Genomic DNA, 16223 nt, shown 5'->3' on the forward strand with positions numbered 1-16223 from the left:
TGCGTGCTCTTCTTATTAATATCTTCGGCATTTATTCTTTTTAGGTATTGCCCATGTAATTTTTTCTGTTCCCATTTGCCTATTAATTTATTCTGAGATTGGGCTTTGCTATTATAAGTTGCAAGTTGCCCCTCTTCCATTATCTCATTTTCTTTATTTTCTTGGACGATTTGTTTTGCCCTTTTCAGAACTCCTTTTTTTGTAGTTTTTTCTTCTGCATGTATAACTTGGGCTAAGATGGGGTCCTCTCGATGGGATTCTATGTATTTTCCCATTCCAATTATGGCATTCTGGTATGCCGCTTCTATTTGTCTTAATCCTCTTCCTCCATCTTTCCTGCTGACGTACAATCTATCCACATCAGCTTTTGGATGTAACGCACCATTCATGGTTAATATTTTTCTTGTCCTTCTATCTAGGTGCGTGATTTCTTCTTTCGTCCAGTCTACGAGGCCAAAACTATATTCTATTACAGGAACTGCTAATGTGCCGACGGCGGTTATCTTATTTCTTCCATTCAGTTCCGACTGTAATATAAGCCTCAATCTTTTAAAATACTCTTTCTTCAATCGCGGCTTGATTTCCTTTATTATTATTATTATTATTATTATTATTATTATTATTATTATTATTATTATTATTATTATTATTATTATTAATATTGTTTGGAAAAGAATTGTAAATTTAAATAACATACGCACACAGGAAAAAGAAAAAAAATAATAAACAATTAAACAAAATATTTCTTTTTTTTTTGTTGTTGTTGTTGTTGTTGTTGTACCTGAACCAATCATCAAGGTTAAGCTAAAAAAAAAAAAAAAATTGTCTCATTTGAGTAAAACGCAATGATGATGATGATGATGATGATGATGATGGGGGGGGGGTATTTAAAAAAAAATCATTTAGCTAAACTTTTTACTCATTTATCCGATTAATTAGGTCGTGAGTAATTTTTTTTCCCTCCCCAAAATATGTATATTTGTAATTTTCACCCGATTCAAATGTTTCACACACCGTTTAACTCTCTAAAAATTATAAAATAATAATAATAATAATAATAATTTTCGTCATTTGACCTGTGTCAGGTTTAAACTTGTGTGGAAAACCTTGAGCTCTTATTAACAATGTCATTACGTTAAGCCTTAAATTGCCGCGAATCGTTCATTATTCGATTTAAACATAAAAAAAAATTTATTTCTACCAATTATTTATTATTTAGACAATATCTATTTTTTTTTAAATGGCCTGGAATTACCTTCTTTTCCTCTAACTACCTCCTCTTTTATCCCCTCTCCCCTAACTGCTCCTAGTATTATCCCATCAATCCTTTCTCTCTCTCCTCTCTCTCTCTCTCTCTCTTTTATTAATCTTTTTTTTTTTTTTTTAAATTGAATAAGACAAAAGTAAAATGTGGGTCGTCAGAAAGTTTGTCATTGCTTTTTTTTTTTTCTTTCGTTTGTTCGTTTGTTTGTTTGTTTGTTGGTTGTATAAAAGATTTTACGTAAGATTTAACGTGTCAAAAAAAAAAGAAAATTTTTTTCTTACTATTATCATTATATCGTTACTAGTTTTTTTTTTTGTACAGACTTGCTGAAAATTTAATTTAAAAAAAAAAAAACAGTCAAGTATTAAACACGATAATAATAATAATAATAATAATTATAAAACACTCCCCTAATTAGAGAACTGAAATAAAAATAATAATAATTATAATAATTTAAAATTAAATATTATTATTTAAATAAATACAACAAAAGCAAAACAAAACAAATTAACAAATTGATATTATAAGAATTAAAACGTAAAAAAAAAAAAAAAAAAAAAAAAAAAATTTTAAACCGTTAAACGAATTTTTATATCGACTACTGAAGTGTCTTAACCCTCCAACACAACAAGAGCGAGAGAGAGAGCAAAAGAGAGAGAGAGAGATATAAACGGATTCAACTAAAAAGAAACTATGTCGCAACCAATGACAGGAAATTAACATCACATTTCATTACGTTTAACATTTCGTCTTAAAATCAAACTCACAAAAAAAAAAAAAAATTTTTCTTTTAAAAAGTAATTAAGGCTCATTTCATTTAATTTAATTATTATTATTATTATTATTGCTGAATATTTTACAATGAGATGACACCTTTATATGTTTATGAATTATCAGTTATAGGTAATAAAAATGTCAAAAAAAAAAATAATTTTTGAAATATTTAAGTTCAAATCGATAATTATTTGACAAGCACAAAATTTAAAAGGAAATTGAATGAAACTTGATGTGACTTGCATCGACAAAAACTAGTTAATTTTAAACTAATATTAAGAAGTTGCTTGAGCAATGAATAAATTAACAAAATTGTTTTCCCCCTTCCCCCCTTTTTAGAATATGTAAATATTAGTAAAAAAATTATAATTTATGTGATTTAAGTAAATATATTGGTAATTAATAATTTTTTAACTGTGTATATAAAGTTTTATTTATTAAAAAAAGAAATTTTATGTATACATATTAGGTAATAATTTTAATATAGTTTGTAAACAAGCCAAAATATCGAATAAATATTATTATTATTCATGTTACATAAATTTTCGGTAAAAAGAAATTTTTTAATGACAATTTAGTTTCTTTTTTATTATAATTATTATTATTTATATAACAACAAATTTAAAATTTTTTTTTTTCGGTAAGAATGGAACATTCTAATGTAAATTTCAAAATGGAGTATAAATCGTTTAAAATTAAATTATAATTTTTGCTCCTTATACAAATGGTTAGAGCTTTTAGAAGAAAAAAAATTTTCAGATAGACAAATTTATAAATTGGAATAGTTACAAAAAAAAAAAGTTTTTTAATTAATGTAGTAACATTTGCAAAATTTATACAAGTTTTTTTCTTTTTTAATTATGATTAACTTTTTTTTTTTTTTTGTTAATTAAAGAACAAAAGAAAATCATTTTACCTGAAATCCTGTATTGCGTAGAATCTAAGGTAATGTATATACCTTAGGCAAGGGAAAATTTTTTAAAAATAATAATTTACTAAATTAGTTTTTCCAGTACGTGGAAAATTATTGAAAAACCATAACGCGGCGTTATTATAATTCTTAGTATTTGAGTTGAAAACTGGAGCACTTATAAAATTAGTTTATGGCTTACTTTTTTGTTTTCATTCACTAAACACGTAATTTAAAGACTTTTGTTTAACAAAAAAAAAAAAAAGAAAAGATTAGAGTTATTATTGTGTATTATTATAATGTAAACAGTTAAGTATTGTAATATCAAACAACACAAAATTGAATAAAAAAAAAAAAAAAAAAAAAAATTAAATTATATAAAATCTTTTCAAATTTAAACTTAAATCTCAGAATGTAACTTATAAACTACGCACAGGTTTCTCAATTTTTTCGTTTTTTTAAGTTGGCAATTCTTTAATTTCAAAATGGCCGTTATAAAGTTGACGTGGATTCAGTATTTTTATTTACCGTGTTAATTTTAACTTAATTATTCGTTTTTCGAATTTATTTATTTTTCTAGCACTGAAAATATATTTAATAATTATTCAAGAGATGTTATTATTTTATTAAACTCGTTTGTTTTAACGTATTAAATAATAATCGAATTAAAAATTAAAAAAACTTTAAATGAAATGTTTTTAAATGATTTGTACTAAGCTCTTTTACTAAGTTATTAAAACTTAAAAAATTATTTAATAATTATTTTCAATTGAATTCATTATGGGTGCGAGTAACAGTAAAGATTTATCTTCAAACGAATATTTATTAAAATTTTCTGGTAAAGATCATATATCATGTTCGGATCAATTTTGGAATGTTTTTCTATCATTTTCTTTTAAACCGCCTTCATCAAAGTAAGTGGATAACGTGGAACTTTTTTTTTTTTTTTTTATTGCTTTTCTTATAATAATAATTTTAAATTCCTATCAGTTAACTGATAAAAAAAATTAATTTAATGACTTTTGTTTAAATAGTAAAAACAAAATGATAATTATTTCTCATGTTTGTATGATAATAAATTTTTATATTTACATATTATTATTATTATTATTATTATTATTATTATTATTTGTTCATTAGGTCTGAAAATGAAGTCATCAATGATAAATTGTCTAAAATATTTGAAAATTTATTAAAAAATAATTTAGAATCTGGTAATTTTGTTTCATTAATTCGTGTATTTATAAATAAATCGACTGATGTGTTGTCAGCATCATCGACTGGCAAGTATGTGTTTCGATATTGTAAGAAAATCATTTTTTTTTTAAAAGAATTATTTTAAAGTATTTTTTTATTTTTTTTTTTCAGTGAAATTCTTGTTTGGCAAACATATAATGCATTATTTATCATAAGATGTTTCACAAGATATTTAGTAGAAACTGTTAAAGAGGCTGAATATATTAGACACTTCAATGTAAAACCAATGATGGTAAATCAATTCGGAAACAATCTTTTTTTTAAAAATATTATTAAGTACTAATTATCAATTTAACACTATTAATTTTTTCAGGTATCACAGACAGTTGCAGAACAGCAATTAGATAATTTGAGTAATAAAAAAATACATGAAAATCCATTAGAATCCCTATTAGAATCACTTTTGGAAATTTTAATAGATGTTCCTCTCGATTTTCAAACATATAGTTTACATCTTGAAGTTGTCAATTGTTTATTAGTATTTTTAAGTGCGCAAATGTACACAAGGAAACCAGCTGCTAAATTAATTATATTCAAGTATGGAAAACAATAGAGTTTTTTTGTTAAATTAAATAAAATATTATTATTATCATCATCAACCCGAATGTTGTTTCTGAATTTCTAGAACTTTGATGCAAGGGAGACCGTCAATACATTCACCATTGTTAATAAAAACTTTACTCGGACATTTTATCAAGCAAGAAAAACCTTATGAAAGAGGAGGAGGAAGTATTGTCATTGGTCTCGCTTGTAAGTTTTTAAATTGCATTCTTTCAATGAATGATTTAGTTATTGTTCAGTTATTATTAATCGATATTGATTTTCAGCAAACATATGGCATATATTATCATTAGCTTACAAGAATTCGACAAATTTAGAACCGCCTAAAGGAATCACGTTAGCCAATCAAAGTTTATTATTGATATTGGTTTTAGTCAGTCATTGTACGGCAGAAAAAAATTTATTAAATCCTTATAGGGATTTTTTATTTACTTTTATTCATAATTCCCCCGGTTAGTATTTATGTAAATTAATATTATTTAACTTGTTGCGTATATTTTAAATATTTCACGACATCTTCATTTCCTTTTGTTTTTGATAAATAATTAAAATTATCGCGTTTACCGAAAAATTTTATTTTCATTCATTCATACATTTTAACGGCGAAAGGGAAATTAGGATTCTGGCGTTAAAACCGCGTACAATTATTGACAAAATTAACGAATTTTTTTTTTTTTTTACGTTCAGGTCATTTATCTTTAGGTTCAAATCCCGAAGAAATCCCCGTATCCTCCGTATCAGCTTTACAAATAAATTTCGATCATCTTTACGTGGCTTTATGTAATACGGCGGCTAACGAATGCAGCACTTTAATGTTGTATTTGTTATTACATAGAAATGAAAATGTTAAAAATTTCATATTGGCCCGAGCCGATTTAGAATATTTGGTGAGAATTTTATCTATAAATACCTATAAGATAATTTTTTTCCCGACCTCAATGTTATCGATTGTTTTTCCAGGTCGTGCCGATATTAAAAACTCTGTATAACATAACGGAAAGTAATTCTCATCACATTTACATGAGTTTAATTATTTTATTAATTTTATCCGAAGATGGTGGATTCGGTCAAACCGTTCATCAAATAACAATAAAAAATGTCACGTGGTACCATGAAAAAGTATTAACGGAAATTTCACTCGGGGGTTTACTCCTTTTAGTCGTTATCAGGACGATACATTACAACATGCTTAAAATGAGGGTAAAATCCCATAAAATTTTTCAATTTTTTTTTTTTTTAAATGCTCCCGCAAAAAGAAAAATATGCGTTTTTTTTTTTTTCAGGATAAATATTTACACACGAATTGTTTAGCCGCATTAGCAAATATGTCGAATAATTTTTGTAATTTAAATTCGTACGTTAGTCAAAGGCTATTAAGTTTGTTCGAAACTTTGGCAAAAAAATATCACAGGTTAGAAATAACATTGAAAACGAATATGGTGAAAATAAATTCGGAAACGAGGGAAAATGATGATGGGGAAAAAGAAAATTCGTTCGTCGAAATGGGAAAAAATTCAACGACTAGTCAATCTAAACCAAACGAAGAGAATTCCGTGAAGGAAACGATAATCAATGGAACTCACGAAAGCGATAAGGAAGACATGGCGATACAAATAAAAAGTTCAACGGATTTAGATGTGAAAAATTTAAGCGGGGATGAAGCCGTTATCAATGTTGATGATAACGCGTCTTCTGATATCGTGAGTTACCATAATTAATTAAAACGACGGCGACAAACCTGTTTTTTTTTTTTGTTAAATCAAAATAATTTTTTTTCGTTGTTTAAGGTACAAGATTTAAACGTGTTAGAAGAAGTTCTTAGAATGATATTAGAAATAATTAATTCATGTCTTTCAAATCAAATTCAACACAATCCGAATCTTGTTTACGCATTGCTTTATAAAAAAGACATATTCGATCCGTTCAGAACTCATCAGAATTTTAATGACGTCATACAAAATTTAGATTCGGTCATTAATTATTTTTCGGATAAATTAAAACAAGTTCAAACGGATTTGAGCGTCAATGAAGTTTTGTCGACGATAACACAGGGAACTTTGGTTTGGCCTTCGCACAAATTAAAGGTGAGTATAACGATTTAAAAAAAAAAAAAAAAATGCAAAAATTTTGTTAAAGAACGACTGATGATGGGGGGGGCGGGGTTTTTCCAGAAATTTCCCGAATTGAAATTTAAATACGTGGAAGAGGATCAACCGGAAAATTTTTTCATACCGTACGTTTGGAATTTAACGACTCAATTTTCTGGGATTAATTGGAGTTCGAATAATAAAAAAATATTCTTTCTCGATTCGGAAGGTTGATTGACTAAACCTTTAAAGAAGAAAGAAAGAAAAAAGAAGAGAAAAAATACTACAACTTACCCGACTTGTTGTGCTTTCATTATTTCCTTAAAAAAACAATTCTACCTGAAATTATAAAAAAAAAAAATTATTTAAACGTTTAAATGTATTTAAATCTAACCGTCAAATTATGTAATCATTCATAAAAATTTTGTTTTAGCATAAAAAATATATTTTTATTAATAAAATTTTACCGTTATTTATTTATTTATTTATTTAAACGACTTTTTCCTAACGTTTATTAATTCGCATAATAGAATTTTAACGGTTTTTTTTTTCAAACATTCGACAATTTTTCTGATTGACGTAATGGCGACAAAATAATTTTGTAGAATGTTTTATTAGTACATATACGATTATTTTTATTTACATATATATATATTAAATAAAATTAATAATTGAAAATTTTATGTAGATAAAAATGAATGTAAATCACGTTAGACGAGTAAGACAATTATATAAAGTTATATTAAAAATGCATAAAAGTTTACCGGATGAAATAAAAGCAATCGGTAACGGTTATGTTAGAGATGAATTTAGAAGGCATAAAAATTGTAATGCAAATGAAAGTTCAATATTTTTAGAAGAATGGACGGTAAGTATTTATTTAATTTGCGGATTATTTATATTTCTTAAAAGAAATATTAATTTTATAAATAAATTAAAAAAAATAAAAATGATGGAATTTTTTAAATTAGGTTAGAAAATGATTTCCTAACCTAACTTTGTTAGTAAACCTAATGGTAAACTCCATTATTATTCATTTTAGAAATATGCCATCGTGTTAGCCGAACAAATTGGGATAAATAAACCGCATCCTACAAAAAAAATAGGAAAAAAATTAACTTTAGATGTTTTGGATAGCATGTCAGAAGATCAAATAGTACAGTTGTATAAATTAATGTTAGCAGCTCATGGGAAAACTGATGAAGAAATTGCATCATTCGAAAAAGATTTAAGAACAAACGGGTAGTAGTAGTATACTTAACAAATAGTCGAGTAAAAAAAAAAAAAAAAAACATTAAAATCATTCATATAATTTTAAAAATTCTACTATTTCATATAGTATTATTATTATTATTATTTTTTTTTAAAACATTCTTTATTGCAATTATAATATTTACTTTTGTTTATTTTTTATAAGAAGTCAATCATCATTTACTAATCGAATCAGAAATTAAATGATTTAAATAAGGAAAAGTTGAAAGGGGGCAAGTCTGAAACAGATAAGCATCATCAAACACATTAGAAATCATTTTGTCGAAAACTGAATAATAACAATAATAATAAGTCTTTTTTCCCCCCTTTATCATAATTTATGTCTATGTAAAATTATAAACGAGTAAAAAATAAAAAAAAAGATTTTTTATTAAAAATAAATAAATAAAATAAAAATTAAATATTTTTCCTATAAAATTTTTCCTTTTGTAAAACGATTTCCCTTACATCGGTTTTTTTAATGAAAAAATATTAGTAAAAAAAAAAAAAAAGAAAAGTTTTTTTTTTTTTTTTTTTTTTTTTTTGAGGTTTTTTTAAAGAATTCAAAATGGCGTAGAAAATGATTTTAGTTAAGTTACCCTGGAAACTTAAAGGATGGAATCAATATTGAAAATTCACGGACGGAGCCTTTTTTGTTAAGGCGGAGCTAAAAGTTTTTAACTTTCACAATTTGGATGTGACATGTTTCCATGGAAATTACGTTTTACGTTTCCAGGGAAATCCATAATTTTCTTTTAACCCGAGTAAAAATATATATATTTCATTATAAAAAGAAGTCTATTATTATTATTATTATTTGTCAAAACAAAAATTTTACTACCGAACGTTATAAAAAAAATATTTATTAAATAATTTATATTAAAATGATATTATTATTGTTATAAATAATTAATATTAATTATTTTATATATTTTAATTAATTAATTCTTATGTATAAAATTTTTTCCTGCTGCTGCTGCTGCTGCATTTCAACAGCGATCGATCGAATTATGCTTACGATTTTTAAATCGTTATTATTATTATCAACTCTTATCATAAAAAAAAAAAAATTTTACGATGTTTTCGCGCCAAAAAAAACAGGAAATCCATTTTTTTTTTATTATCGATACGTAAACGATTATGTTTTTCATCGCGATATTATTTTAAAACGCCCAAAAACGAAATTTAAAATTTAAAAAAAATGATAAAATAATACCGTAGTTTTTTCTCCGTCCCCGCCCCTCACCTCCCCCCATTAAACCCCCCATTAGCCTCCTGCCCCCCAAATAAATCATTTCAATGTATTGAATTTTCATTTCAAAATTTTTTTTTATTGAAGGCAACAGATTTTTTTTATCGCGAATTTTAAAACTCGGACGTTAAATAAAAAAAAAATATGCGCGAATGATAAACAAAAGATTTTATAAACGAATATCAATAATAATAATAATAATAATAATAATAAAGAAAATTCCAGATACGTTAAAAAAAAATTTTTCCAACGACGAAAAAAAAAAAGGAAAGGAAAGGAATTTAAATTAAAATCAACGAAGTCATGCAAAAATAAAAAAAAATAAAAAAATAAACGAAGAGAGAAAAAGAGTGAGAGAGAGAGAGAGTGAGGGGTGGGGGGATGCATTACGTGAGAGGGAGGATATAGGGGGGGAGGGAGAATACAAAACGATGCGTTCACAACATCCCAAAATCCAGATTTAATCGAGAAGGAGTAAAAAAAAAATAGAAAAAAAATTCTTTTACGATATAAACAGAACAACAAATGGCGCACAAAAGGGTGGATGACGGGGAAAACTTTAACTTTAGGGGTGATTTTTAATCAAAAATCTCTTTTTTTCGTCTTCTTTTTTCTTTGTTATTGTTAAATCAAAATACAAAATTTTTTTTTTTTTTTTCTTTAACTTCAAACTTTGAATTAAACCAACAATTCGAAATCAACCAACCTTATGTGTGTCATTTATTCTTTAAGAAAACAAACAAACAAACAAACAACAACAACACCGATCGATCGATATTTTTTCAATCCAACAAAATAATAAAAAAATCAATCATGACTTTTTTCTATACGTTCAGATCACGTTAAAGTTTTTCCATTTTTCATCATCATCATTATAATTATTATTATTATTAAATTATTTCACAGCCTTATTGATCGATTCTTGTTATTTTTATATAAATTACAAACGCCATAATAAATTATTCGAAAAGAAAAACAATTTTTTTTTTTTTTAAATTAAAAAAACTGTTTTTGAAAGTTTTCTTGTCGTGGTTAAGGGCGTAAGACAACAAACAAAAACCAATCAGATTTTTTTTTGCTGTTGGTTGTTTAAAAATTGTTCAGATTTTTTTTTTTTTATACAACTCTTTCCAATATTTCCCTTATTATAAAAAAAAAAAAAAAGAGAAAAAGTTACTGTGAAATATTAAAATTTTTTTTTTCTAATTATTATTATTGAATGTTTTAAATTCTTCATTTTTAAAAAAAAAATATCAGATTGTACAAAATGAAAAAAAAAAAAAAAAAAAGAAAAAGTTTTCTTTTCCTTCCTGACAAGATATTCAATTTTATTAAAAGAATAATAATGATGATAATAAAACGTTGAAAGAAAAAACTCCCCAATGGAATTCAATGGTGCAATCAATCGCATTTCCGCTTTCCATTTATGACAGTGAGTATGGTTTTGCACGACCAACAAACACAAACGGATACCCAACGGTAATGGGCAGGTATCAACTTAGGGCATGATTTCGAAAAAGTTTGTGAAATTATATGGGGATCCGGATACCGTCGGTAAACGCACAACAGCTAAAAAAACTGTGGGGAGAAGAAAATTCCAATACTCGTGGGTGTGTCGTGGACAAGAATCGCCGATAGAAATTTTTCTAAGAGGATTTTTAACAATTTAAAAATAAGAAACCGAGACAGGAAACGGAAATGATTTTTGCGGGGGCCCAAACACATCCTACAAAAAAAGGTTTTCAAGCAGAACCATCACCAACGATAATCAAGCACTTAGGTACCGGAACCGGAAACGAATGGTAAATAACTCCAACGATCACGATTAAAAGTTATAATAATAATAATGATAATAGTAATAATAATAAGAATAATATAGAAATTGTTTATAGGATACATTTCATGACGTCATTAATTTATATTTAAATTTTAATAAGATTTCGTTTGAAAAATTATTTTACACTTTCGAAATTTTCCAATGAATGCAAAAAAAAGGAAGGAAGGAAGGAAGGAATTCGAGTTTAAAAGGAAGTAATTGAAATTTATAAAGAACACAAAGTTCATAAAATAAAAAAAATTTCCCTTGATTTGTTGGATTAAAGGATTTGAGGTGGATTTAAGGTTGAAGGGGTTTACGAATCGAATTAAAATCGGTTTATTATTATTATTATTATTTTCGAATAAATATATATATAAAATTTAAAGTTATTTGAATTTTTTTGTTTTCCCCCTCCCTGTTTTTGGTTTTTTTAAGGGCGCGATATAAGGTTTTTCAAAAAAAGAAAATTTTATTTGAAGGTGTTTTCCTTGTTATAACCATAAAAATATAGTTAATCAATTTTTACCCCCCTTTTTTTTTATAATTTAAATATTTTTTTTTAATAATTAATAAAAGGTTTTCCTTTTTTTTTTGTTAATAAAAATTAAATTTTTCTTTTGTTGTAATAATTTTCCGGAAATATTATTTTTTTACGAATTTTAATATAAATAAATTTTATGTAAACACCTACGCACGTTTTTAATTTCATTTTTTTTACCCCCTTAGACTTAGTTGTTATGAAAATGATTTTACTGAACAACTGAACAATAATAATTTAACATTTATTTTTGTTTAAATAAATTTTTATTTATTTATTAGAATTTTCCATTTTGTTTTTCATTTTTTAAGTAAATTTTTTTTTTTTTGAATGTTCAGATTTAAAATGAAATTTTTTTACCTTTTTCAGCAAAAATAATAATAATAAAATTGGCTAAAGGAAAATTTTTAAATAACAAAAGAAAAAAGAAGGAAAAAAGGGAAGAAAGAAAACCTGAAATTATAGATTGCAGACATGATGATGACGTAACAGATCGATCGAGCGAAGTTATTATGGGCGAAACTACGACGAAACATTTGGAAAATGGAGCAAATTTCTTTTCTTTTTTTTCTCCAAAAAATAAATGAGAAAGAGACGAAGAAGACGTGAAGAGAAAAAAAAGGAATAATAATAAAAAGAAAAAAAAATTTTAAAAAGACAGAGAGAGAGAAAGAGAAAAATAACAATGAAATTGAATGAAATTTTTTCTTTTTTTTTTCAATGCCTCCAATTATTATTATTATTATGACACTATTCCTTCATAATTATATTTTAAAAAAATTTTATTAAAATGAAGTGATAATTAGTCGAAGAATATTAATTTTTTCTCCTTACCCCCCCCCTCCCTTTCCAAAATTAATTAACTGAAAATTATTTTTCTTTTCATTTTTTGCCAAAAATTATTTACAAAAAGGAAAATTTTTAACGTAAAAAAAATGTCAATTAAATTTCCGGACAATTGATTTTTTAGAAAAATGTATAAATTCATTAATCAAATTTTTAAATTGAAATTTTTTTTTTGTTTATATTATTTTAAAGTCATTTTATTATTATTATTATTTAATTCTTTGAAAATAAGTAACCCTTTGTGAATTATGTTATGCATATGAAAGAGTAATTCAATTTAAATTTCATTTCCTCTCGTACTAATTATTAATTTTCTCTTTTTTTTTTTTTCTTAAACGTGTGTGTGTGTTTTAAAACAACAAAAACAACCCAAAACTCATTTATTATTATTATTATTATTATTTTTGTTTTAATTTTTTTAAAAATTTACATTTTCGATTAATCATTGTCGTCGTTTTATGAAAAAAAAAAAAAAAAAAAGGATATTGTTTAAATTTTGTTTTGTTTCATTTTTTTTCCTTTTTTTTCCTTTTTTTCCTTGTCGTCCTCCATAGAATTTTTTTAAACAAAAAAAAAAAAAATTTGCTGTCAGATATACAAAACGTTAGGAAAAATTATAATAAAATCCGTATGCGTTTTTGAAAAAAAAATATAATAATTTAAAAAGGTTTGTTGTACACGTATGAGAAACATAAGCGCAACACGTTTATTTATAAATACGATAAAATAAAGTTAATCCTGATTGGTTGACGTATTACGAAGAAATTGTCGAACGGAAAACCGGAAGAGAAGGGGTCTATTTTGTGTAAAAATGATTTTTCTAACTCATTTAATAATTTTCATTATTATTATTTACTCTTTTGGCTTTTTTTTTCCCAATATGGCCGAATCATTTTTTTTTTAATTGAAAATATTTAAAGTTCCGTAATTAATGAGTTTAATTATGGAAAAATAATAATAATAATAATAATAATAATAATAATAATAATAATAAACGGTTTGATTCGTTTTTTTTTTTCGTAGCAAATGATTGATTTTTACCAATAAAATTTTTTTTTTTTCGTTTTTAAATTTACGTAACCTTTAACCTTACGCGAAAAAATTTGAATATTAATGAAAATTTTGCAATAATATAATTTTTAAATGTCAAAAGTTTAAACGTAATAATAATAATAATATATAAAAGAAAATTTTTATCATTATGTGCACATAAAATCGTCGGTTTTATTATTTTAGTTTTTTAGTTTTTTAGTTTTTTTTTACAAGGGAAAAAATGTCAAAGGTCTAGGTAAGTAAATGGAAAAAAAAGTTTTCTGGAGCTGGAATTCCCGGGTCAAAATGTAAAAAGTCACCGTAAAAATTTTTTTGCAAAAAAAAAAAAAGCGGAGGGAAAAAAAACTCAACCCCTGGTTTGTGAGCTAATTTTTTTTTTATAAAAATGAAAAAAATGACGTCATAAAAAAAAATTCTGCTTATTGTAGTTAAAAAAAAAAAAAAAAAATTAATTTTTTCAATTCGGAAAATTAAACCGGAAAATTTTTATCATCCTATTTCAGATGATTTTGGAAAATTCGTATAAAATTTTTATAATTCATTCCAGAGAACAATCGTTTAAAAAATTGAATTTAAATGTTTTTTAATGATTATTATTATTATCGAACGGAAATTTACTTGTAGGGGGGAGGGGAGGGGGAAGAGGGGGGTATTTTTTAAACGAGTTAACAAAACGAAAATTTTTTCCAATATCGATCCAGGGTTTTTTTTTTTTTTTTTCTCGAAACATTAAAAACTTTTAACATAAAATTTTTCAAAAGCTCTTAACCCAGATTCGATATTGAAAAAAAAACAAAAAAAAAGAAAATTTAAATTGTGACTTACCACGTTTTGATACGATTCAAATAAATGATTTTCCACCGTGGATGAATTTTCACAGGATGAAAATTTTCCTGGGGGTGGATGCAAGTAAAGCGCATGACTTTATTTTATTTTAAATGAAAATTTTTGAGTTGGGTTTCGGTTCGGTTACTGATCGGAGGCCGAAAACACCTTTAAAAAAAAAATATATTAATAATAATAATAATAATTAATTTGTTTAATTCGCTCATAGGTCAAATTTAAAAAAAAAAAAAAAATTTTTTTTGTTGGAAGAATTTAAATAATAATAATAATAATAATAAAAAACGAGGTTAGTCAAAAATCGTGTTTAAAAAAAATCAATAATTTAATTTATTAATTATTGATTTATTAATTAATTTACGAATTGAGTTAATGAAAAAATTTGACTCATTATTGGAAAATTATTTTATAAAATCTTTTTTTTATCATCAAAAGCGGGCTTTTCACAGAACGTTTTCATAGTGACGTCAATAAAAGAAAATCGTTAATCGGCAAGACATATAATAATTATTTTTATTTATATCAATTATATAATATAAAACGAGTAAAAATCATCATATAAATATATCGTACGAACGTTTTATTAACTCAAACTCACACGTGTATTAATAATAAATAAAATCTTCTAGAATTTTCCATCAAGCGGTGAGAATTTTGATAATTTTTTTTCTTTTTTGTGTTTTGTAATAGCTTATCGTAGGTACTTTAGTTATGAGTAATGAATGAAACGTAAAATGCATTCGTAATATAAATATATTTTAATAATTTTTTATTTATTGCATAGATACATAAAAATTTATTAAAAGTTTAAAGTAGGACCCGCTCGTGGCATTAACAACCTATTAAAAAAATCATTCGATTTTATTACTTATTATTACGATAATTGATTCGAATTCATAAGAACAAAAATCAATAATAAATCAATTTATCGATTTTCAATTATTACTTAATCAAATTTAATTTTACGTAATATGACGGGTACCAAACAAATGCATTATTAATTTTTCACGGTACTCATTAAAATTTAACAACGGTACCGGGGAAAAAAAAAAAAATTAATTAATTTTTATTAGCAATTAATTAATTAATTTCGATGCGTAATTAAAATTAATTAAAACAACGTTTTATCGTATCGTTAATTGTTTACATATAATTTATTACCTGTTAATATCATTAAATCGATTAATCGATCGATTTTCAATAATTTTTTTTTTTGATTGTAAACAATACAACACACGATTTCGCTCAATCCATTACTTTTTTTTTTTTTTTTTTGTACGGTAGCCCTTTATGAAAAAATCAAATTAGGCGATTAGTATTAATCATAGTTTTCCTTAGTTAAAATCAATCATTTATAGGGAAAAAAAAAAAAGTCGGTATCAATAATGAAAAAAATCATCATTCATATTCGTCATTTTGTTTTTATTAGTTGTTCGCAACAATAGACAAGATTTAAATTCGGTGTCGTCAAAAGAATAATCATGAACAGTGTTTTGCCGTGGCTTGTAAATACCTGGACCGCTTTTGAAGACGAATATCGAAAAAGTAAGAAACTAATAAATAATTTTTTTTTTTTTTTTTTTTTTTAAATACGGTAGAAAAAATTTTCTATATCATCGCATATATGCGTTAACATGCATGTAAGGCAAAATTTTTTCATAACGCCAAAATACATTAACACCTTTCTAATTACACGACAAAATGATTCTACGCCTTTTTTTTTTTTTTTTTTTTTTGGAAAAACGACAAACGATCAACGTAAAAATAC

The 16223-nt window shown here is 24.8% G+C and overlaps 2 protein-coding genes across 2 annotated transcripts; both read left to right on the forward strand.

Moving 5' to 3' along the window:
- Positions 1–3728: 3728 nt before the first annotated feature.
- On the forward strand, positions 3729–7087 carry Phum_PHUM035420 (Dymeclin, putative; the record flags this gene model as incomplete). The annotated part of the gene is made up of 11 exons (XM_002423040.1): positions 3729–3862; positions 4089–4235; positions 4317–4437; positions 4519–4742; positions 4831–4955; positions 5033–5218; positions 5454–5653; positions 5727–5966; positions 6050–6466; positions 6554–6850; positions 6938–7087. The coding sequence occupies 11 exons, from the start codon at positions 3729–3731 to the stop codon at positions 7085–7087; spliced, it is 2241 nt and encodes a 746-aa protein (XP_002423085.1).
- A 460-nt stretch (positions 7088–7547) lies between these two features.
- Phum_PHUM035430 (uncharacterized protein) lies at positions 7548–8099 on the forward strand (the record flags this gene model as incomplete). Its single annotated transcript, XM_002423041.1, has 2 exons — positions 7548–7721; positions 7896–8099. The coding sequence occupies 2 exons, from the start codon at positions 7548–7550 to the stop codon at positions 8097–8099; spliced, it is 378 nt and encodes a 125-aa protein (XP_002423086.1).
- Positions 8100–16223: the final 8124 nt, after the last annotated feature.

This window comes from Pediculus humanus, genomic scaffold, assembly GCF_000006295.1.
Source record: "Pediculus humanus corporis 1103172107383 genomic scaffold, whole genome shotgun sequence".
NCBI lineage: Eukaryota > Metazoa > Arthropoda > Insecta > Psocodea > Pediculidae > Pediculus > Pediculus humanus.